At 37.9% G+C, this 22,760-nt stretch overlaps 1 protein-coding gene across 3 annotated transcripts in view; it reads right to left on the reverse strand.

The window, feature by feature from the left end:
* Nucleotides 1-20,842, reverse strand: part of HAUS6 (HAUS augmin like complex subunit 6) — a 43,238-nt gene extending 22,396 nt beyond the window's left edge. The window contains exons 1-9 of one of the 3 annotated variants that reach the window (XM_079790680.1): nt 20,452-20,842; nt 15,496-15,591; nt 12,880-12,958; nt 12,007-12,136; nt 10,708-10,855; nt 8,874-8,939; nt 7,961-8,009; nt 4,533-4,703; nt 1,744-1,937 (exon numbers count right to left, since the gene is read on the reverse strand). In XM_079790680.1, the coding sequence (XP_079646806.1) occupies nt 1,744-1,937; nt 4,533-4,703; nt 7,961-8,009; nt 8,874-8,939; nt 10,708-10,855; nt 12,007-12,136; nt 12,880-12,958; nt 15,496-15,591; nt 20,452-20,579 (1,061 nt within the window). In that variant the 5' untranslated portion in view covers nt 20,580-20,842. Of the gene's footprint in view, nt 1-1,743; nt 1,938-4,532; nt 4,704-7,960; nt 8,010-8,873; nt 8,940-10,707; nt 10,856-12,006; nt 12,137-12,879; nt 12,959-15,495; nt 15,592-18,181; nt 18,458-20,451 lie in introns of those variants that run through there. The other 2 variants (XM_079790681.1, XM_079790682.1) reach the window with 2 other exon arrangements.
* Nucleotides 20,843-22,760: the final 1,918 nt, after the last annotated feature.

Below are 22,760 nucleotides of genomic sequence, written 5' to 3' on the forward strand. Positions count from 1 at the left end.
CCTGCGGAGTGAAGGGTCCCAGGTTCGATTCCGGTCAAGGGCATGTACATTGGTTGCGGACACATCCCCAGTAGGAAGTGTGCAGGAAGCAGCTGATTGATGTTTCTCTCTCATTGATGTTTCTAACTCTCTATCCCTCTCCCTTCCTCTCTGTAAAAAATCAATAAAATATATCTTAAAAAAAAAAAAAGGAAAGAAAGTCAATACAGCACATATAAGTTGAATAAACACTCATAACCTAAAATACTTTTCTTTTTAGCCCAACTGGAGTGGTTCAGTAGATTGAGCATCATCCCATAAACCAAGAGGTTCTGAGTTCGATTCCCAGTCAGAGCACATGCCTGGGTTCCGGGCTCCATTCAAGACTCCATTTAATAACTGATTAACTGTTAGGGGCAGCCAATCGATGTGTTGCTCTCATCAATGTTTCTATCTTTCTCTTCCTCTCTCTTCCTCTCTATCTAAAAATAAATATGGACACAAGACAATGGGGTAGTGAGGGTCTGGGGTGGGAGAAAGGCAGGAGCGGGCCAAAAGAAGTTATGGGTGGGGGGGGACCTATGTAATACTTTCAAAAATAAAGATTTTTAAAAATAAAATAAAAACAAATAAATAAATAAGAAAGCAATAATACACCTATTACTCCATTTATCTTTAAAATACAATTTTTTCCAGCCTTGGGCGGTGTGGCTCAGTTGGTTGACCATAGTCCCATGCACCAAAAGGTCACTGGTCCCATTCCTGGTCAGGGCACATGCCCAGGTTGTGGGTTCAATCCCCAGTCTGGGTGTGTACAGAAGGCAACTAATCAATGTTTCTCTCTCACACCTATGTTTCTTTCTCTCTCTCTCTCTCCCTCTCCCTTCATTTCAGAAAGAGAGAGAAGAGAGAGAGCAACATCAATGATGAGAGAATCATTGATCAGCTGTCTCCTACACACCCCCTACTGGGGATTGAACCCGCAATCTGGATATGTGCCCTGATAGGGAATTGAAAGGTGACCTCCTGGTTCATAGGTGGGCACTCAACCATTGAGCCACAATAGCCAGGCAAAAACATATCAATCAATAAATAAAATATAATTATTTCCTGGTTCTGAACTCGAATCGAAATTCTACTCCCCTTATCTGTCCTGTTCATCCTAAAGATAGCCCATACCTCAGTCACTCTGCTCAAATAAAAAACTTTTCTGAACCCTAGTTTTGTTTTGTTTTTTAATTTAATTTCTCTAGATTCCTTTTTTTTTTTTTAATTTGAGAGAGGAAGGGACAGGGAGAGATAGAAACATCAATGATGAGAGAGAATAACTGATTGGCTGCCTCCTGCACACACCATACTAGGGATCGAGCCCGCAACCTGGGCATGTGCCCTGGAATGGAATTGAACCCGGGACCCTTCAGTCCGCAGGCCAATGCTCTATCCACTGAGCCAAACCAGGGAGGGCCTGAGCCCTAGTTTTATTAGTAGATCCCACAAAAGAAAAGCCATAGAAAAGTTAAAATTATTTCATAAAGAATTATCACTCACAGCAAATATTTCAGACATAAAGAAAATTACATTAATTTTCCTTTCTACTTCATGTGTCTCTCTGAAAGCTAATGACAGGTTTCTGAGTACTAGTAAAATGTTCACACTTGTTTGCCAAAGCTAAAGAGTTGTTAAACTACATGAGCTGTGCTGAGAATTTATTAAAACCATTCTACTCCTCACCCAATAAAATAACAGAGAATCTTACTAGTGTACCTCATATGCTGCAGATCCAATAATCTTTCTCTCTGTAATTTGGCCTCTTTTTCAAGGAAGCGAAGGTCCATTGTCAGTTTTGCTTGGTCAGCCTGACAACACTCATATTTCATTATTTTCAAGACTTCATTTAATAACTGAATAACTGTCAACAGGTTCAATTTCCCAGCCTCATAAACATTTCCTATGTGCAACTAAGGGTAAAAAGGGGGGGGGGGGGAAGTAGTAAAATATAAGTTCTTAGCATAATAAACTACTCTATAAACATACTTATATGTTTTACTATTATAATAAAAGGTTACCTTAAAGAATAAAAAAAAGTTAAATGTCTACCCCAAAATAACACTATGTAAATAATTTTGGTCCAAAGAAAACTGTTGTGGAACAATTAACATGCCATACTACATGTAAAAAGTTGAAAACTAGAATGAAAGAAATGCAAATAAATGAAAGTAAAATAAAGATTAAGGAAAAAAGAGCAGATTTGGAGAAAGATTACAAATTCATGTCTTGTTTTGTGTTTTGTTTTTTTTACACTGTGTAACTGGCTTCAGTTCCTGCAGCCTAGAGGCTGAGGCCAGGCAATGGTCCAAGGCCACAGTTTGCTCTGGCATGGGGCACTATGAAAGACCCACGGGGATGGGCCTGCCACAAATCCAAACCCATGTATGATAAATTATGTTTTAACAAAAGCTGCAAATTGATGGTACCTACAGGCTAAATCCAAACTTAAGACATGATTTTTGACCTGCATAGTTCCAGTGTTTTAAAATCATTTGGCCCTAGCCGGTTTGGCTCAGTGGATAGAGCGTCGGCCTGTAGACCAAAAGGTCCCCGTTTTGATTTCAGTTAAGGGCATGTACCTTGGTTGCAGGCTCCTCCCTGGCCCTGCTCAGGCCTCATGCAAGAGGCAACCAATGGATGTGTTTCTCTCACATCCATGTTTCTCTCCATCATTCCCTCTCTTTTCTACACTCCCTAAAAATATCCTTGGGGGAGGATTAACAACAACAACAAAAATCATTTTAATTATTTGCCAATATTTTTAATCATAGATTTCACATAAAAATTACTATTTCTCTACCCAAATCATGGAGGTATGGAACAGACTGACATACTCGATGTAGGGTTGGGGGGATGAGAAGAGATAAACCGAAGAACTTATATACTTATATGCATAGCCCATGGACATGGGCAATAGGGTAGTGAAGACCTGCGGGGGGGTGGGGAGGTAGGGGTACCGGCTGAGAGGAGGTTAAGGGGGGGAAAATGGGAAATACTGTAATATTATCAACAATAAAAAATATATTTAACAAGATTTTTAAAAATTATTTCTCCAAAGACCTCATCACTTCCCACTTTATCCTGTTACACACAATTAGTGTACTTCATTCATACACACTACCTGCCTAGTCCCTCTAGGACTCTCAGATCCTAATTTTTATGTGCTCTGAATGTGAAGTGCCTGTCATGTTACCTATGAAAGCTCTTCAGAGCCACAATAGTTTATCTTTGTATCCCCTGTACTATAATTAATACCTGGCATATAGTAAATCCTTAATATATTGTAAGTTTCATTTTTTTTTTTAAAGTAGGCTACCCAGTGGAAGTGTCCCATAAGTGGAAATAATTTCTTTTAACTTTTTTTTTAAATCCTCACCCAAGGATATGTTCATGGATTTGAGAGATAGGGGAAGGGGGGAAACATCAATTGTTTGCCTCCTGTACCCACACACCAGGGATCAAACCCACAACCTACGTATGTAGCCTGACCATAAATTAAATCTGCCACCTTTTGGGGTACGGGATGGACTATGCTCCAACCATCTGAGCCACCCAGCCAGAGAGCAAGTGGAAATAACTTGATGTAGCTTGGATTAAAGGAGAGAGGCTGGAAATACCAATTTGAGAATATTAATATATAGGAAGCTGATAAAGCAATAGAACTGGTTAAGAAAATACACATGAATTTATAATGTGGGAAAGGAAGGAGGACATTAAAGGAACCATAGGAGCACTTTGATTTAAGTCAAGCAGAGGAAAAGGAATCAGTGAAAATACTGAGAACAGCAATCTGAAAAACCAGAGGAGAGCAGAGAAACTGAAGTCACAAAAGCTAAAGGAAGAAAACATTTTGAAATACTAATAGCATCAAGATGAAAGAGAAAGCAGAGAGAATAGAGCCTTTTTAAGAAGACAGTTAGCAATCAGGAGACCATTGTTGTTCTATTTGAGAATTTGTAAAGAACTAAAAGTACCATATCATCTTCCTAAATAACTTCCTACTCTCTACACTATTTATGATGTAACACCATAAAAGGTATGGACAATTAATAAAAGTTGATGGATATAAACACACACAGCCTTGCCCTAACTGGTTTGGCTCAGTGGATAGAGTGTCAGCCTGTAGATTGAAGGGTCCCAGGTTCGATTCAGGTCAAGAGCACATACTTAGGATGCAGGCTCGATCCTTGGCCCTGGTCAAAGTGCGGGCGGGAGGCAACAAATTGATGTGTCTCTCTCACATCAATGTTTCTCTCTGTCTCTCCCCCTTTCTTCCACTCTCTAAAAAATCAATGGAAAAATATCCTCGGGTAAGGATTAACAAAAATAAAATAAAATAAAAAATAATAAAAATAAAAAAAGATAAACAGCTTTACCAGAACCCGTTTATAAAAATTTTACTAGATATACTCAAAAATAAATTTGGAAAACAACATGTAATATATAAAATAACTGCATGAAGGGAGGGGAGTCATCTCAAAGCTTCTTTAATATCAAATGCTTACCTGACACATTTGTTTCTCAATTTTGTCAAGTAAGAGCCTTGGAACATTGATAGCAACATTAGTTCCATCTAAAGTATATTGGTTAGCAAGACTAAGGACTGAACTAACAATTTCTCTCTCTTCTTCCAAAAACAGGAGTGTTTCATTCACTGAAGCCCACAAAGACCGAACCTTTGAAAACAGAGAAACAAAATATAAAGTCTACATGTAATCTGTACATACATTAAAGAAATGTAAAACACAAATATATGCTCACTCCCAAGAACAAATGAAGTATTCCTGGAATGGCTTCTGGTGAGAAAATTAGCTAACTGTATTTTACTTTTATTTATTTAACTGTATTTTAATAGTCAAAAATCACTGGTAGTATTTCCAATGGGGCTTTTTTTACATAGAAAAATACTTATTAAACTTTAATAAGTTATGTGCACACAGCTTTTAGAAAAGATAGCATTTTGTAATGAATATATATTTAGATATCTTGGAGTTGTATTTTTTTATGCTGACCCTTAAATTGTCATCTTTTTTCAAGAACTAGAGGTTTAAAGCTCTTGTAAATTTTAAACCAGCAAATGTTTACTAACCATTATCACCAAGCATCTCAAAGAAAAGGAAAAGGGAATTCGACATTGGCATATTTCAGGCAAAATGCCCAAAAAATTCAACGAAGTAAAATTAATAAAATAATTTAAAATTTTGATTCCCTAATTAAATTAGTTCCTTCTATTTTTTAACATTCTCAAAAGGTTTTCAATAAACACTCTAAATATCTCTGAAGCTGTTTTAATGGTTTACTTGTCATTATTATAATCCTAAAATCCCAACATGCATGCAATACAGCATGTAGCTAGCATCTTTTCTTGAGGTAAATTCAAGTATTTTGGCAAACCAATAAAGTTTAATAATAATAATCTCCAGCAGGGCTTTAAAACTAAAAAATTTCTCAGGAGAATCTAGCTCACTATGATTTTCAAAACAAATCTAAGAAGCCTTATACTACCAAAATGCAAGTAATATCTCCTGTACTCTGACATGCTAGCAATCTAAGGAAGATTTTTCAGGAAGAAATAATAAAAGATTTTCATGAGAAAACAAAAAAAACAAGAATACTACACATTAATCATAAGTCATCCAAGTTTCAAAAAGTTAAAAGCTTTGAAGAACCATGCTTCTTTAAAGGCATCAAAAACTCCAGTTAAGCCCTAGCTGGTGTGGCACAGTGGATAGAGCCTCAGCCTGCGGACTGAAGGGTCCCGGGTTCGATTCCGGTCAAGGGCACATGTCCAGGTTGCTGGCTCGATCCCCAGTAGGGTTGTGTGCAGGAGGCAGCCAATCAATGACTCTCTCTCATCATTGATGTTTCTATTTCTCTCCCTCTCCCTTTCTCTCTGAAAGAAAACCTACCATCAAGCTCAACCGGCATGGCTCAGTGATTGAGCATCAACCTATAAACCAGGAGGTCGCAGTTCAATTCCTGGTCAGGGCACATGCCCGGATTGCAGGCTCGATCCCCATTGGGGGGCGTGCGGTAGGCAGCCAATCAATGATTATCTCTCATCATTGGTGTTTCTATCTCTCTCCCCTTCCTCTCTGAAATCAATTAAAAAAAAAATTTTTTTAAAGATGCTGAGTTCAATAATAAGAATATTCACATGCACTAAACTGGAAGCTTCATGAAAAAAGTGACGTTGCCTGTTTTTTTCTTTCTTTTAAATATATTTTATTGATTTTTTACAGAGAGGAAGGGAGAGGGATAGAGAGCTAGAAACATCGATGAGAGAGAAACATCGACCAGCTGCCTCCTGCACACCCCCTACCGGGGCTGTGCCCGCAACCCATGTACATGCCCTTGACCGGAATCGAACCTGGGACCCTTCAGTCCGCAGACCGACGCTCCATCCACTGAGCCAAACCGGTTTCGGCTTGCCTGTTTTTTTCATTCCTGTAGTAGCTGTAATATCTAGAAGAATGCCTGGCAAATGGCAGATGATCAATAATTATTCAATGAATGAATGAACAATTATTTCCTGAGGATGGCACTTACCTTTTCTAGAGACAAAGTGCCTGAGCAGCCAAATTAATACCCAAAAGAGCATGATGATCACAGAATCAGAACGAGCTTGAAGACAGATGTCATCTAAACACAGAAGCCTAAGAAAACACTCCTACCCCACATCAAAGTCAACCTCTAAAGCAAGTAAGCATGTCAAACTCAAAGGCTAACACGGGCCAAATAAACAAGGTTTAAGTTTATATGGGCCACAAAAAAACAAAAGCTTCAAAGAAACTTAGGTTTATTTCAATAGAGACATGCTGAATACAAAGGGCTGAAATAAATGAGTAATCGTTAACATAAAATAATAGAACATTTTAATAAAAATTAATATTTTTCTTGAACATTAACTTACCAGACACTGAATAACTGCACAAATTAATAAGCGTAATGCAAATAAACCTATTTTTCTTGTTCTTTGAAAGCGAAATATTTCCTGTTGCACACACCAAACAAGTCAGTACAAGAGTAATGACATGGCAATCGGCTGCTAAAATATTCGCTGCTAGCCCTAGCCGGTTTGGCTCAGTGGATAGAGCATCGGCCTGCGGACTGAAGGGTCCCGGGTTCGATTCCTGGTCAAGGGCATGTACCTTGGTTGCGGGCACATCCCCAGCAGGGGGTGTGCAGGAGGCAGCTGATCGATGCTTCTCTCTCATCGATGTTTCTAACTCTCTATCCCTCTCCCTTCCTCTCTGTAAAAAATCAATAAAATATAAAAATAAAATATTCGCTGCTAGTATTAGTGGAGAGAAATGGTGCGCCAGCACATAAGGCACATAGGGAAATGAATGCAAACACCATTATGGTAATCAGTCATTAGAGAACATTGTAGTTCGTTATTAATAATTATGTATAACAGGATATTGTAAAAATTAAGTTACAAAATTTTTATTAAAACATTTCTTACATACCATTATATTGACTGGGCCGCAAAAATATTCGTTGTGGGCCGCATGCGGTCCTCGGGCCATGAGTTTGACATGCTTGCTCTAAAGCCTTAGACCATTTATGTCTGCCAGATTACTCTCTACTACCCAAGCCAATCTCAATTTTGCTTCTCACTTTTCTTCCATACTTAACATCTCCCTTCAGTTAATATATTTTATTTTGATAAATACTACTGATTAAGTTACAATCAAACTGAACTTTGCTTGCTGGCATGACTTTAAATTAATCATATTTAAAGCTGCTTTTGTATATATTTAGTCTTATAAATTATAAGCTATTTTTCCCATCATATCCAAACATTTTAGAGGCACCCTGTTGATACCTTTACATATATAACACTTATAATACGAGTAAATACTATCACAAGAAAATACTATCACAAAAGTAAGAAAGATTACATTTCTCTCTTCAAAAGCTGTCTCACCTTTTGAATTTTTTCTTGTATATCACTTTGGTCATCATAAGGTTCCATGCTAGTTAAAAATTAATCTCATTAGTCATATTTTTAAACTTTATTTTTATTGTTGATACTATTACAGATGTCCCCATTTCCCTCGTCATTTTTCCCCCCGCGTCCCCTTCCCTCTGGTCATCACGCTGTTGTCTGTGTCTATGGGTTATGCATATATGTTCTTTGGCTTCTTTCATCCAGCCCTCCCCTCCCCCCTTCCCTGACAGCTGTCAGTCTGTTCCAGATTCCATGCTTCTGCTTCTATTTTGTTCAGTAAATCCCACATATAAGTGAGATCATATGGTATTTGTCTCTCTGACTGGCTTATTTCACTTAGCATAACAATCTCCAGGCCCATTAGTAATTTTAAAAATCACATGGTAGCCCTAGCTGGTTTGGCTGAGTGGATAGAACATCAGCCTGCATACTAACAGGTCCTGGGTTCGATACCAGTCAAGGGCACGTACCTCAGTTGCAGGCTCAGTCTCCAGCCCTCGTCAGGGTACATGAGGGAGGCAACCAATCTCACATCGATTTTTCTGTCTCTCTCTCCCCCTCCTTTCCACTCTCTCTAAAAATCAATGGAAAAATATCCTCGGATGAGGATTAAAAAAAAAAAAAATCACATGTTAATTTACCATGCAAAGAGCTAACTGATCTGCAAAACCACCCACTAACAACCATTGCACTTAAAACAAAAATACAATTCTATCTCAAAGCAATAATTTATTAGAAGAACTGGACTAGGAATCAGAATTATATTCTATACCTATCATCATCTAGCTATTGCTATTATTTATGTTTCTGAGACTCGCAGTTTCTTACCTGTAAAATGCAATAGCTAAACTAATATATAAAGCAACTTCCAGCTCTACAAGTCACTTACTTTTTTATTTGGTTTTGGAGTCCTATATATTCTGATCTCAAATTTCGTACTTCTTCATCTAATAATCTGTAAGAAAACATATAAAATGAAAACTCTACATATGCTCCTCAATTCATGATGGGGTTATATCCCAATAAACCCATCACAAGGTGAAAATATTGTAAGTCGAAAATATATTTCATACGCCTAACCTACTGAACATTACAGCTTAGCATAGTCTACCTTAAATGTGCTCAGAACACTTACTTTAGCCTACCCTTGTGCAATTCTCTTGAATTTAATCTTAAGAGTAATTGCCTTACCCTTCTGCTTACCAGAAACAAGAGACACAAATGGGCATTTTATAGACATGATGGGATGCGAAACATATAACACAATATCCAAAAAACACTGGCAACACAGTTAAGTGCAGAGAATCAGTTGTTTACCCTGTGATCGTGTGCAGGTGTAAGAGCTGTGGCTCGCTGCCACTGCCCTCACGACAGAGTATCATACCACATATCATTAGCCCAGGAACAACCAAATTCAAAATTCCAAGTACAGTTTCTAGTGAATGCATATCACTTTCACAGCATCATAAAGTCAAAATATCTTAAGTCTAACCATTGTAAATCAGGGTCCATCTATAATTCCATTACAATTAAACAGTATAGTTACTTTAATATTTTCCCCCTTTCATATCTTTGCTCAAGGCCTCTGAGGACTATTCTTCCAAATACACCCAGCAGCCAGCTAAAGGCCTCTACACCCCCTTTTAGAGTTCCAGGATTTAACATACAGGCTACTACTGAGATGGACCAAGGACTTTTTGTCTCATGTACTCTCTGACTTCACGTAAAAATGTTGGAGGTCAATAAAATTACTCTGCCCTCTTATCCTTGTCTCACATTCCTAGGGGATAAACTTTAATGTTATCTAAGACAGTCAAGCAATATTGCAGCTTTAAAATAGTATCAAAAGATTTTGTAGAGCCCTAGCTGGTTTGGCTCAGTGGCTAGAGCGTCTGCCTGCGGAATGAAGGGTCCCAGGTTCAATTCCGGTCAAGGGCACATGCCCAGGTTGCAGGCTCGATCCCCAGTAGGGGATGTGCAGGAGGCAGCCAATCGATGATTCTCTCTCATGATTTATGTTTCTCTCTCTCTCTCCCTCTCCCTTACTCTCTGAAAGTCAATAAAAATATATTTTTTAAAATATATATTTTGTAGCTTTAATGATAACACAGCATTTAAAAAGGTATCTTACCAGAAGAAAAAAAAAAGGTATCTTACTGAAGTTGTTAATAATTGTAAAAATTAGACACAAACTATTTTGAGACTAAGAACCTTGCCTATCTTGTTTAACACTGTAACCTAAAACCAAATCTGCTGAAGAGATGGCCCTAAACATAAAATTAGTATAAAATGGTTAAAGAAACTATGGAACACCTACATAAAGGATTATCTACTTAATAGATACTCAGCAAACTATTAAATAGTCATTAAAAGTAATAACTATGGCAATATGGAAAAATTTACAGAATGAAATATTAAGATAAAAAAGGATACAAAATAGAATGAACACTATACATCTTAAAAACATATTTCCAAGTTAAAAGAAAAAACTCCTAAGAAATTAAATTTTAAACTAAAGTGACCTTTTCCTTTTCTCTAAACTTTCATTTACAGTATACCTAAAGTTTAAAACATGTTATTCAGAGGTTATCTGGCTTTAAAATGGAAAGATAACAGCATTGAGTTTTTAAGTAAACATGGATTACTACCACTGAAAGCATACTAATGACATTTATAGATAAAGAAAATAATTTTCCATTTCTAACTATCAAAGTATTACTTACTGTGCATTTTCTTGATACTTCTGGAAAACAAAATCTTCTCTTTGTAAAATCTGTAAAAATCTGTTACGTGCTACATGGGACCTGGCAATGCACATGTGTAAATCTTGTGGCTTTGAATTAAATGTCTCTGCAACATGTTTGAATGAATCTACATGGAACAGAAGATCATCAAAAACTTAGACTTGTAAGCTAATAAGTATTAAAACTGCTGGACTTTATTAATTATTATTTACATATTATTTATTATTTATTTTTAAAGAGATTAACAGCGTCATATAACAACTCCTTAAAAGCTCGCATACCACATACACAAATATTACCTATTCAAAATAATTAAAACCCAGAAATATATATATGTACACTAAAAATAAAAATAAAAAACTAAAAGAAAATAAACCAAAATGTCAGCAATGGCTTTCTCTAGAAATTGAAAGATGGGTACGGTTTACTGAATCAACTTCTCTGTATTTTCCTGTCTATGTTTTATTAGCATAAACCAAATAAACAGAGCAGTATATTTAATACACTACAAGTAGCATTCTTTTAAGTCTCAGCTTAAAAATCCAATTTGTATTTTGTTTCTATGAATTTGCAAATAGATCAAATCCCTTTAAAACTGCAACTTGTAACAAAAAATTCCCACACATTACCAGTAGCCAAAATAAAGCTCCCACACATTCAACACAACATTTAACACAGTGTATTAGAGGCAAACTATAATTTGCAGGTCTTATTTGGCCCACTGGCTGTTTTTCTGAGGTCAGCAACAAGCAAGGAATACTTGCCACATTTTTAAAGGGTTGTATTAAAATTTTTTACAAAGTAGACCCAGTGAATCAGTGACTATGCGTTGATCTATGAACCAGAAGGTCACGGCTCAATTCCCGGTAGGGGCACATGTCCAGGTTGCAGGCTAGATCCCCAGTGTGGGGCATGCAGAAGGCAGCCAATCAGTGATTCTCTCTCATCACTGATGTTTCTCTCTGTCTCCCTCTCCCTTCCTCTCTGAAATCAATAAAAATATTCTTTAAATTAAATTAAAATTAAAAAATAAAACAGAGAGGTATATATGACAGAGACCCTGTCAAAACGTTTCCCAACCCCCGTATTAGAACATAATAAAATAATTTGAATGGTTCTCATATTCATTATTTCAAACTATAGTTCTAATAGAACCTTAACTATTAGCCTTCTGAGGTTACTTGACATTTTTATCTTACCCTTGATGATTTGCAAACTGCAAAGAATAAATATTTAAGAAACAAAACAAAAAGAATTCCTACTATAAGTTTAACTTACTTTTAGATGTTTTTATATATTTTATTGCTACAAATCTTGCAAAATGATACATCAGGTGAATAAACTTAGGACCACCAGGAGAAAGAAATAGTGAACCAACAACTTGAGGAAAGTTATTTCCACATTCCGCCTAGGAAAAAATAAATAATTTGAAGTACTTATCAACAATAACCTTTATATTCACATCAAACTGTTTTGAAGCATAGTAGGACTGATCAGGATTATTCCATTCGAATCCAAAGTTTAATATTTGAATCATTGTAAAATTTTGGTGGACTTGTCACAAAAAGGTAATTACAATATAATCCTACAATTATTGACACTATTTGGGGACACAAGCTAAAATAATCTATAATCAAAAGTTTTCTTTAAATAAAAACTGCGATATAAACTCCAAGGAATCAAAAACTTATTTCCAATGCATCTAGCTAGCAAAGCTGGTTTTCCAGAAATATACAGAAATCCATTCAAAAACCATAAAAAGTATTAATTTTGCTTATACTGTTAGAATAAAAGCATTAAAAATATTTCACCTCTAGGCCCTGCTGATGTAGCTCAGTGGTTGAGCATCAACCCATGAACCAGGAGGTCATGTTTGGATTCCCAGTAAGGGCACATGCCTAGGTTGCCAGCTCGATCCCCAGTAAGGGGCATGCAGGAGGCAGCCAATTGATTTTTTTTTTTTCGTCACTGAAATTTCTATCTCTAGCTCCCTCTCCCTTCCTCTCTCTGAAATCAATTTAAAAAAAAAGAAAACACAATATTTTTTTTCACCTCTAAAAAAGATACAATTGTACCTCAAGAAAGCCAGAAAAAAACTAATGTATTTTTTAACCTTTTCAAGTTTTCATTTCCCAGAAAGAAAATACTTACAGAAATTTTTTTTAACCATTCACAGCAAAGTTTCCGGAATTCAGTATCACTTTTCTGGTCAAATGGAGGCCAACAAACTCTTAAAAACAGAAATAAAAGCATTAGAATTAATAACAAAGACAACTCAACAAAAATTAAAAACAAATTTCTCTCCCATATTAAAAACAATAATGCTAAATGAATCAAGGCTAGCATTCACAGATTTCAACTAATGAGAGACACTGACCTGTGAGAAAAGTGGGTCTTTTTCTTTATAAATATCTATGGGGTTGAGTTCAGTTTTGTGTGAATAACCAATAAATATATATATATTAAATGAAGGAATTAATCACTCTTAAAATTACTAAAAATCAGCTAAAGATGAGAATACTCTCAATGGATTCACTGGACTAACACATAAAGATGGTATAAGTAAGTTAGTATGTTAAGCCTAGAAAAAAAGAGAAATATCAATGGTTACATGTGAAGAGCACATGAGAAGAAATGCCATGAGAGTTTCTGACTCTGAAAGATAATCTATATTACAGTCAGTGGGTACTACTGTTTTGTGGATAAAAACGATATGAAATTATTAAAAAAGAAAAGCTTTGCCAGTGTTTTAGTTAAAAAATAACAGACTTAAATTTACCTACTGCTTTCCCCTAACAATCAATTTTATCTAAATTTTTATTCTGAGGTATTCTAGGACCCCATGTGTTTTTTCTTCCATTTCTATAGCATATCATACATTCTATATTAATAGAAAAAAATTAGTATGCATAGAAAAAAAACTGAAAGGCTGGAATGTCAACAGGTATTCTCTGGTTGGTGGGTTTCGGAATAATTTCTACATCCTTCTTTTTTTTTTTTTTTCTTTTTTTAATATATTTTATTGATTTTTTACAGAGAGGAAGAGAGAGGGATAGAGAGTTAGAAACATCGATGAGAGAGAAACATCGATCAGCTGCCTCTTGCACACCCCCTACTGGGGATGTGCCCACAACCAAGGTACATGCCCTTGACCGGAATCGAACCTGGGACCCTTGAGTCCGCAGGCCGACGCTCTATCCACTGAGCCAAACCGGTTTCGGCAATTTCTACATCCTTCTTTACATTTTTCTGTTTTTCTGAATTGTTTAAAATGAGCTTTATTTTGTTTATAATTGGAGGGAGGAATCAGAAAATCTATTTTGAGCAGAGGAAGCCCTATATCATAATGATAAAAATGTCCAAAAAATGTTTCAAAGATATCTATTCTCCTGATCATTCATAACCTTGATTGAAGGCAAAATATTAAGAAAAAGTTATCAAAAATAAAACAATGCCCTAAACAATGTACTTACTTGTTGCTTTTTCATGTTGAGGATGATGACACAAATACTGAAACAAATGTTAACACTTTTTCTGACAAAAGAAACCTAAATCACATGCAAAATAACTTGGAACCAAGGCTAGTGGGTATTCACATTTTTATCTCCTTCCTAAACTATTTAATATTCAACACTATATAACAACTAGAGGCCCAGTGCACGGATTTGTGCACCAGTGGGGTCCCTTGGTGCCTGTGCCTCTTGTAATCCAGGACCCCTCAGGGGATGTCGGAGAGCCGGTGCATGGATTTGTGTACCGATGCGGTCCCTCAGCCTAGCCTGTGGGGATTGGGCCAAAACTGGCAGTCCGACATCCCCTGAGGGGTCCCGGATTGCGAGAGTGCATAGGCCAGGCCAAGGGGCCTCCAGTATACATTTAAGATCTTTGGTTAATCTCTTCCTGCCCTCCCCCTGACCCCCCCTTCCTTCTGAGATTCATCAGTCTGTTCCATGTTTCCATGCCTGTGTGTTGAGTGTCTGCCCCCTGGTGGTCCAGTGCACATCACAGCTACTGGTTGAATTTAGCATATTAGCCTTTTATATATATAGATAAGCTAAACTTAATAGAAATTATTTTTGCCTATAGCACTTGACACTTTAATATATATATCAGGAACAAAAATAATAAGGATTTACAGAAACCTAGAAAGTAAAAAAAGACAAAACAAATAACAGTGCCTACAATAAAAGGAATAATGCAGGGGATAATTAACAAAAAGAAAAAAGGCAAACCTGAGTATATAAATTGGTACCAGTTCATTGTTTTGCCTAATAATTAAGACTATGAAGCCCTAGCCAGTTTGGCTCAGTGGATAGGGCATCGGCCTGTGAACTGAAAAGTCCCAGGTTCAATTCCGGTCAAGGGCCCATGCTTGGGTTGTGGGCTTGATCTCCAGTGGTGGACTTGCGGGAGGTAGCCATCCATGATTCTCTCTCATCATGGATGTTTCTATCTCTCTCTCCCTCTTCCTTCCTCTCTGAAATCAATAAAAATATATATTTTTTAAAAAGACTGAAGAATGTTAGGAACCAATTTTATAAAACAAAATTTAACTTACCTATGAAGTATATTATTTTTACGATTAGTACCAAACAAAGATTACTCAGGTTTATAAAGGTTAAGCACCAAATTTGTAAGACTCAAACCTGATTTATCAGTTCAAAATAATACTGAAAGGCCAAAGTTGAAATCCTAGCTTTTATCAAGGCATAGTCCCTTTTCAAATTTGAGAATGACTAGTTACCAAAAAAAAAAAGTTTTACTCACTTAAAAACTTCTTTGGTGAGAGACTGGTCCAGCGTTTGAAACAAGAAATAAGACACTATTTGGAAGGCATCACGGTTTGGCTTGTCAAACATGTTCCTAATGGTTTAAAAAGAGACAAAGCAGGGAACAAAAAGAAAAATAGTTAATAAAACTAAATATCATCAAAAGCTTTATAAGCGTTTGACACAAATTAATATTTTTAATTATCTTCAAGAGGTCAAGGCAAATTAATTTTTCTCATTCCTGTACATTTTACAACCAGTTAAGAAAAACATACAAGTTTTATTTCTGATTCTGAAAGTGCAGATCAAATAGAAGAAAACTGCTTACAGTGAGAACATTCTTAAAAAAAGGAAAGGCTAATTAGGTGAATACCATGCATGGATTATGATACAATGAAGATAATGATACCAACCAACATTTACTGAATAACAATAAAAATAACTAATATTTATTGAATTTATTATTTCCAAGTATTAACTTAAGCCTTTTACAGGTAGTAACTCATCTAATTTTTAACACAATCATATGAGGTTAAGTACTGTGCCAATTGCTTTAACATGGATTCTTTCATTTAATCTTAATGATAGTAGAAAGTAGTTGGATTATCCCCATTAAACAGATGAAGAAATTTAAACTTTAGAGAGATTAGATAATTTGCCCAAAATTACATAACCAGGAATGGAAAAGCAGTGATTTGCAATATGTTATCTGACCCCAGAGTCTAGGGTCTTTACTATTACATTTTATCCCTAGAACCATCCTTATAATGTAATTCTAGCAAGCCCCTTAAGAGGTTTTATTGTCCTGATTTCCCTAACTAATCAAGACAAAAAAAAAAGAAATACTGTATGTAAAAAAACAAAACAAAACCTAAGCCTTGTAAGAAATGTCACACAGGTATTAGGCAACCTCTAGGCCAGGGTCATGAGCTACTGCTCTATGGTCCATGTCCCCTCCTCACACCCCTCCAGGGACCCCAGGGCTATGGAGGTGTCTGGTAGGAAATGGGAAATTCCGGCTTTGGGGACTGCTAGGAGGAAGAGTTTTCTGAACTTCATCTAGGGCAGAGAAGATCCACCTCAGAAACCACCCTCTGCTGCATAGCCCGCCTGCAGGATTTTAAGCTTGACTTTGACAATTCCCAAGGCAAAACAACTCAAAATTGGCATGGAGGGAGAGCCACCATTTTTCAAAGTCTTGCCAGTGCAATGTGGGTAGTAGTATGGAAAATTAACAAAAGCAATTTAAGATCTCTGGATAAGCAAGAAAGGGATAAAAAAGGAACATATATCCTAATAGAAGTTAATGCTTACACTGAAGAAGGAAAGAACCTGTGGAAGTTACCAGATAAAAAATTATGAGTGCTCCCTCACTAACCTATTATGAAAAAGTCATTTGCCATTTGCCACCCCATCAAAAAAAGTAATTTACATGGACACAACTCGAATATCAAGAGAAGTTAAAAGCAATAAAATCAAATAACTATAAAGGAAAGGTCTCAGAAGAAACCAAAGACATTATAATAAAGAAGGAAACTCATTAGAACATAATAAAATATACATAAGGGAATTCTCTCTATGTGCTACTATAAAATAGTTTTAACATTTGGAATAGAAATCTGAGATATTTTCATGTTTAATACATTTTCAACAGTGACCTGAAGGAATATCTCACTTGGGTAATTCCTTGTTTTCAGACTAAAAACAAACTGGATTAGGAGTTAGGCAATTAAAAAATGGGCTGTGAGTTTCTAGAATGCATGACAAATAGATGTGAGTATTCCTTCTATGAATACATAAAGCTATTATCTTGAGATTTTTAAAAAATAGTTAATGTTAAAGTTCCCATGCTATAACCATGTACAGTGACAGATGGTTACTAGATTTATTGTGATCTCTTTGTAAGATATGTTAATATTGAATCACTATGTTGTACACCTAAAACTAATATAACACTACATGTCAACTGTAATTGTAAGTAAATTAATTTTTCTAAATCGAGAAAACATTTCTTTAAGTTTCCATGCTTACCCATGTCAAACAACTTTTTGTCCTTGAAATGTTTGTATTCCTCAACACAAATCTTACCTCCTTATTATCTCACACTTAAATTTTTTACAAAGTATCCTGCTTCCTCTCTTTGACACTTATTTTAATTTTTAATAGTATCTGTTGAAGATATTTGTTCACCCACTAGACTAAAACGCTATAATGTAAGTTTGTCTATTCTGTTCACTACTGTATTCTGTTCACCCAGTTTCAATACCGTGTTCAACTAATATTAGTATTTGTTGAATTAACAAATGAATAAATCACCTTTTCTTTCCATTCCCACTGCTACCTTGGTTTAAGCCTACCTAACTCCAATGCCCTGAGTCCCCCTTTAATCCAGTCTCTGTAATGCAACCAGAATGATTTTTCCAAAATGCAAATCTTTTGGGCAAATACATAGCAATGAAATGGCTGTATTATATATTAAGTGTATTTTTAACTTTCTAAGTGGCTACACAACTACATACTCACAGAAACTAGAAACAGACAAAACTGCACACCAAAAACAATGTATTTTACCATATATGAATATATATGAACTAGTGACCCAGTGCACAGATTCGTGCACATTGAAAGGAAATTAATTAGAAGGTGGCCACGGGGCGGGACTGGGCAAGACAGGCCTAACTCACCCTGGAGCCCACCTCCCGCGGTTCCTACCCGGCCGGCAGCACCTGAGGTGGCACCATGGCTCAAAGGGTGTCTGCGGAGTAAGCAGGGTCCCACGGGCAGGTGGGGTCCCTCAGCTGGCCTGCAGGGATCGGGCCAAAACCAGCTCTCAGACATCCTCCAAGGGGTCCCGGAGTGCGAGAGGGCCCTCTGCAAAGTTGCTGTCGTACAGGGTGTGGAACACAAATGCAAGTGTGCAGTAAACCAGATTTGGGCCAACAGTGCCCCAGAAACAACATAACCCACGGCCCTCCTCTCTGGTTTCGGGATGCGTCACCCAAGAACCACAACTGCCAAGTTACTGCAGCTCAGCAGCTCTGGCATCAAGCATCTGCCCCCTGGTGGTCAGTGCGCATCACAGCTTTGGTCAGACACTTAGCATATTAGCCTTTTATATATATAAAAGTATTTTTCAAAATAATTTGATGCCACATTCATGCTTAAAGCATTTCAAAGGTGACATCTGTTTCCAAATAACCCACTGAAATTACTCTAAAGACCCAGAGGGAGGAAAAATCAATGACAGTGTTGAAAAAGAAAGAAAAGCCGAAGCCGGTTTGGCTCAGTGGATAGAGCGTCGACCTGCAGACTGAAGGGTCCCAGGTTCGATTCCGGTCAAGGGCATGTGCCTTGGTTTCAGGCACATCCCCAGAAGGGGGTGTGCAAGAGGCAGCTGATCCATGTTTCTCTTTCATTGATGTTTCTAACTCTCTATCCCTCTCTCTTCCTCTCTGTAAAAAATCAATAAAATTTTTTTTTTAAAAAAAAAGAAAGAAAAACTGCCTTCACTGAACCAGACTTGACAGATTTTACTAATTTTCAAAGGCAAAAGCAGATTACAATGGAACAAACCAGAGCAGAGAAAACTAAGATTGCTAAAACACTAGCGAGAAGGATGTAGTGGCAATGGGAACCATTCTCAGTGGAGGCCTGGAGAAGCTCTAAGCTTCTTTGACAGCACAGAGAAAATGAGACTTCTGTGGGGCATCAAATCATGCAAAATAAATGAAGTATTTATTAATACATAATCATAACCTGATAAATGCTATCCACTACTATCAATTTTTAGAATAGACTCCTAAACAAAACACTTCTACATGGAAATAGCAGTAACTTCTAAACAAATAGTTACCAAACAAAACTTAATTACATCTCTAAGCCTTGACAGTAAAACAATTATAATACAGCTGAAAAAAAATCAAGAGGGAGAAGGCAGAGGGGGGCAGGGAAGTGTAGGTGAGCTAATTATCTTATGGATAATAGCTTCCTTCCTGGTGAAATTACACAGTGGGGGAAAAAAGAGACATTTTTGAGATTGATACATCAAGAAATAGAGGTCTAAACACATACTAAAACACTGCCACTAGAAGAACTGAAATAACATAATTAAGTCAAGAAGATTTGAGGACAGAGGGTAGCCAGTGTACCCCAAATTTCTCTTGGCCTATAGTGGGAAAATCAAATAATGTCTAAAATTGGTAAATTAAGCCCTAGCCCGTTTGGCTCAGTAGATAGAGCATCCACCTGTGGACTAAAGGGCCCCTGTTAGATTCTGGTCAAGGGCACATGCCCAGATAGCGATCCCCGTGGGGGGCGTGCAGGAGGCAGCCAATCGATGATTCTCTCTCATCATTGATGTTTCTCTCTCTCCAGCTCCCTTCCTCTCCGAAATTAATAAAAACATAGTTAAAAAATAAAAAACAAAATTGGTAAGTTAAGACACAAAAATACAAATATTTAGATTTATAATCATAACCATAACATTAGTGGCAAAGTAGGGAAGAGGCTTTTACTTTTCATTTTAATACCTGGCATGCCAGTTTGCTAATTCAAAAGTAAAAATTATAAACTAAACAGCAACCAGCTTGAAAGACTCCCTTGAGCGCTAAAGGCGTTTGCTACACTGTTCTCAGGTCCCTGCACTACCAACTTGCACCCCTCCTTGGATCTCACAGACCGCGCAGCTTTACCACCACAGCAGGGTTAAGGTGCCCCTCCAGTTGTGCCCCAAATGCAGAGTCTATTCCCCTACAAAGCGCTCCCGGCACGGCCCCGTAACAGAAGGTCTCAGCCACTAGGCGGGCAGCCGCCGGGGGCAGAGGCTTTGTAGCCGGAGCCCGGAAGACACTACCACTAAGCCTAGATTCACCCATCAGCCGGCGGGTCCGCGCAAGGGCGGGTCATCCGCCCGCCCAGGCTCGGGCTCCCCCCCCCCCGCCGCCGGCCTCCTTACACTCCGAGGTGCGCGTGTGACGCCACCTTTCCGCAGGCAGTGGCGGCTGGGCCTGGCTCGAAGCCGAGCGTCTGCAGATACATCCAAAGATGCTCCTTCTTGAAAGAGGGGCCGCGGGAGAAGCTCATCTTCGTAGCAGGCGCTGTCACTGCCAAGGAAGAAAGCAAAGGCCCCAACGACTCCGAGCGCCCTCAGGCTCCTTCCCTGCAGGCAGCCTGGGGTCGCGGCGGCCCTGCATCGCCACCGCCTGGGCCTCTCTAGCCCGGGGCCATTTCGCCTCGCCGGGCCGTAAAGTCTCAGGAAAATGGGGCCTCTCTGACCGTAGCACAGCTCAGCTGCCTAAGCCTCCCCAAACCAAGACTCCCGCGCTTCCAGCAGAGCGGTCCGCGCGCGCCGCCTGGCTTCCGGGGGAGGAGGGAACTCCGCGGCCGACTCTAACTCCCGCCATGCAGTGCGCTCTTCCCTCGGGTCCGTTCCCGCCAGGCCCAGCGGAGAAACTACAAGATCCACAGCGCATTGCGTGGCCAGCGAACTCTCTGGCGCTTGCGCAATCGCGATAGGTCGCTTAAGCAGCTTTTCCGCTTCGCGCTTTCTGAACGCAGGGCTTTGTTTGGGGCTCCTTTTGTTCCGATAGACCTAGTTCCTGGGATGGAAGCCGGGGGCGCTGGACTGTGGCTCCGTGTAGTGGAAAAAGCACTGGGTTCCATCCTCAGCTATTCTCACTGGCTGTGTGACCCTGAACAAGTCACCTAACCTCTGAGTCTAAGTTAAGGTGACCAGACGTCCTGCTTTGGGCGGGACAGTCCCGATTTTTAACAATTTGTCCCGCGTCCCGCGGCGTTTTAAAAAGTCCCGGTTTTTGGAAAGAATGCACGACAAGCGGGAGAACTGGAAGGGAATATACAGTTTTCGGCAGCCATGTGGCTATTTAGCCAGGATATGAGTTTTATATTATTTTTGTTAATTTTATCATGTTAAACTTTAATAATAACAAATAATTGTTGAGAACTGATTATCGAGAACTGCTTATCAAAGTTCGCATTGCTGATCAGTTGTTAGAATTCGACCACCATTGTTTGGACTTAATGAACAATGGCATTTTTTGGGATTGGCAACGACGAAAACATTTTGTAACTGTCACTCAGACAATACACATCGTACAGCGTGCTAGTAAGCTAGTTAAACAAGTGATGTCATTACAAATCAGCTATTCAGATAATTTAGGTAAGTAATTTATTTATTTCATAAATACATAAGTTTTCTTGAATTTAGCAGACAGTACTCGTATTATTTATATTTTATAGTGGCGGCAAAAAGTCTAGCGCCGGCCTTGAAAGTGACACTTACGACTTACGTTACAGCAAATTCAGAGGAAAAATAATACAAGTTAGTATTGTTATTATTTAGAAAGAAATATAGGATTAAAATTAAAATAATTTTTAAAATATAGTTACTTTATAACAATCAAATTAATTTAATTTACAAACTAACAATAAAATATGTTCATGTAATTATGTACCTACTTACTGTGTTTTTAAGCAATATGTACATAATAATTTATAATATAATTTTAAATTATTTTTTTTAGATTTTTAACATAATGAGTAAGAAAAGAGGATGCAAATTCAACGATGATCTAAGAAGTGAATTTCCTTTTATTAAAAAAACCAAAAGCGCCCTGACCGGTTTGGCTCAGTGGATAGAGCGTCGGCCTGCGGACTGAAAGGTCCCAGGTTCGATTCCGGTCAAGGGCATGTACCTTGGTTGCAGGCACATCCCCAGTAGGGAGAGTGCAGGAGGCAGCTGATCGATGTTTCTCTCTCATCGATGTTTCTAACTCTCTATCCCTCTCCCTTCCTCTCTGTAAAAAAAAAATCAATAAAATATATTTAAAAAAAAAACAAAAGCGATTACAATATAGACCAAATTTTTAATCAAGAATCCTCTCTCCGTCAATGGTGTCCCGCTTTACCAATGTTAAAATCTGGTCACCTTAGTCTAGGTCTATGCTAGGTTAACACACCTTTAAAATGCCACTTTTTCAGACGCACCTCAGAAATGTAACTACCATGGACAGAGCATATCTCTTAACTATCCAGTAATCCAATCATAGTGATTTCCCTGCCTTACTTTTTCCCACCTTCATGTAATCTTCTTTAGGTTCCCTCCTTAATTCCAGATGTATAAAGGTAACTGCAAAACTGTCATTCTCCTAAGTCTAGGAGATCTTGCTTTCCAGCAATGTCATCACTTTATCTCAAACTCATAAAAAGTCTCTCCAGGTTTGGACATTCCTTATGTTGACAAAA

This window comes from Cnephaeus nilssonii, assembly GCF_951640355.1.
Source record: "Cnephaeus nilssonii genome assembly, chromosome: 14".
Taxonomy (NCBI): Eukaryota; Metazoa; Chordata; class Mammalia; order Chiroptera; family Vespertilionidae; genus Cnephaeus; species Cnephaeus nilssonii.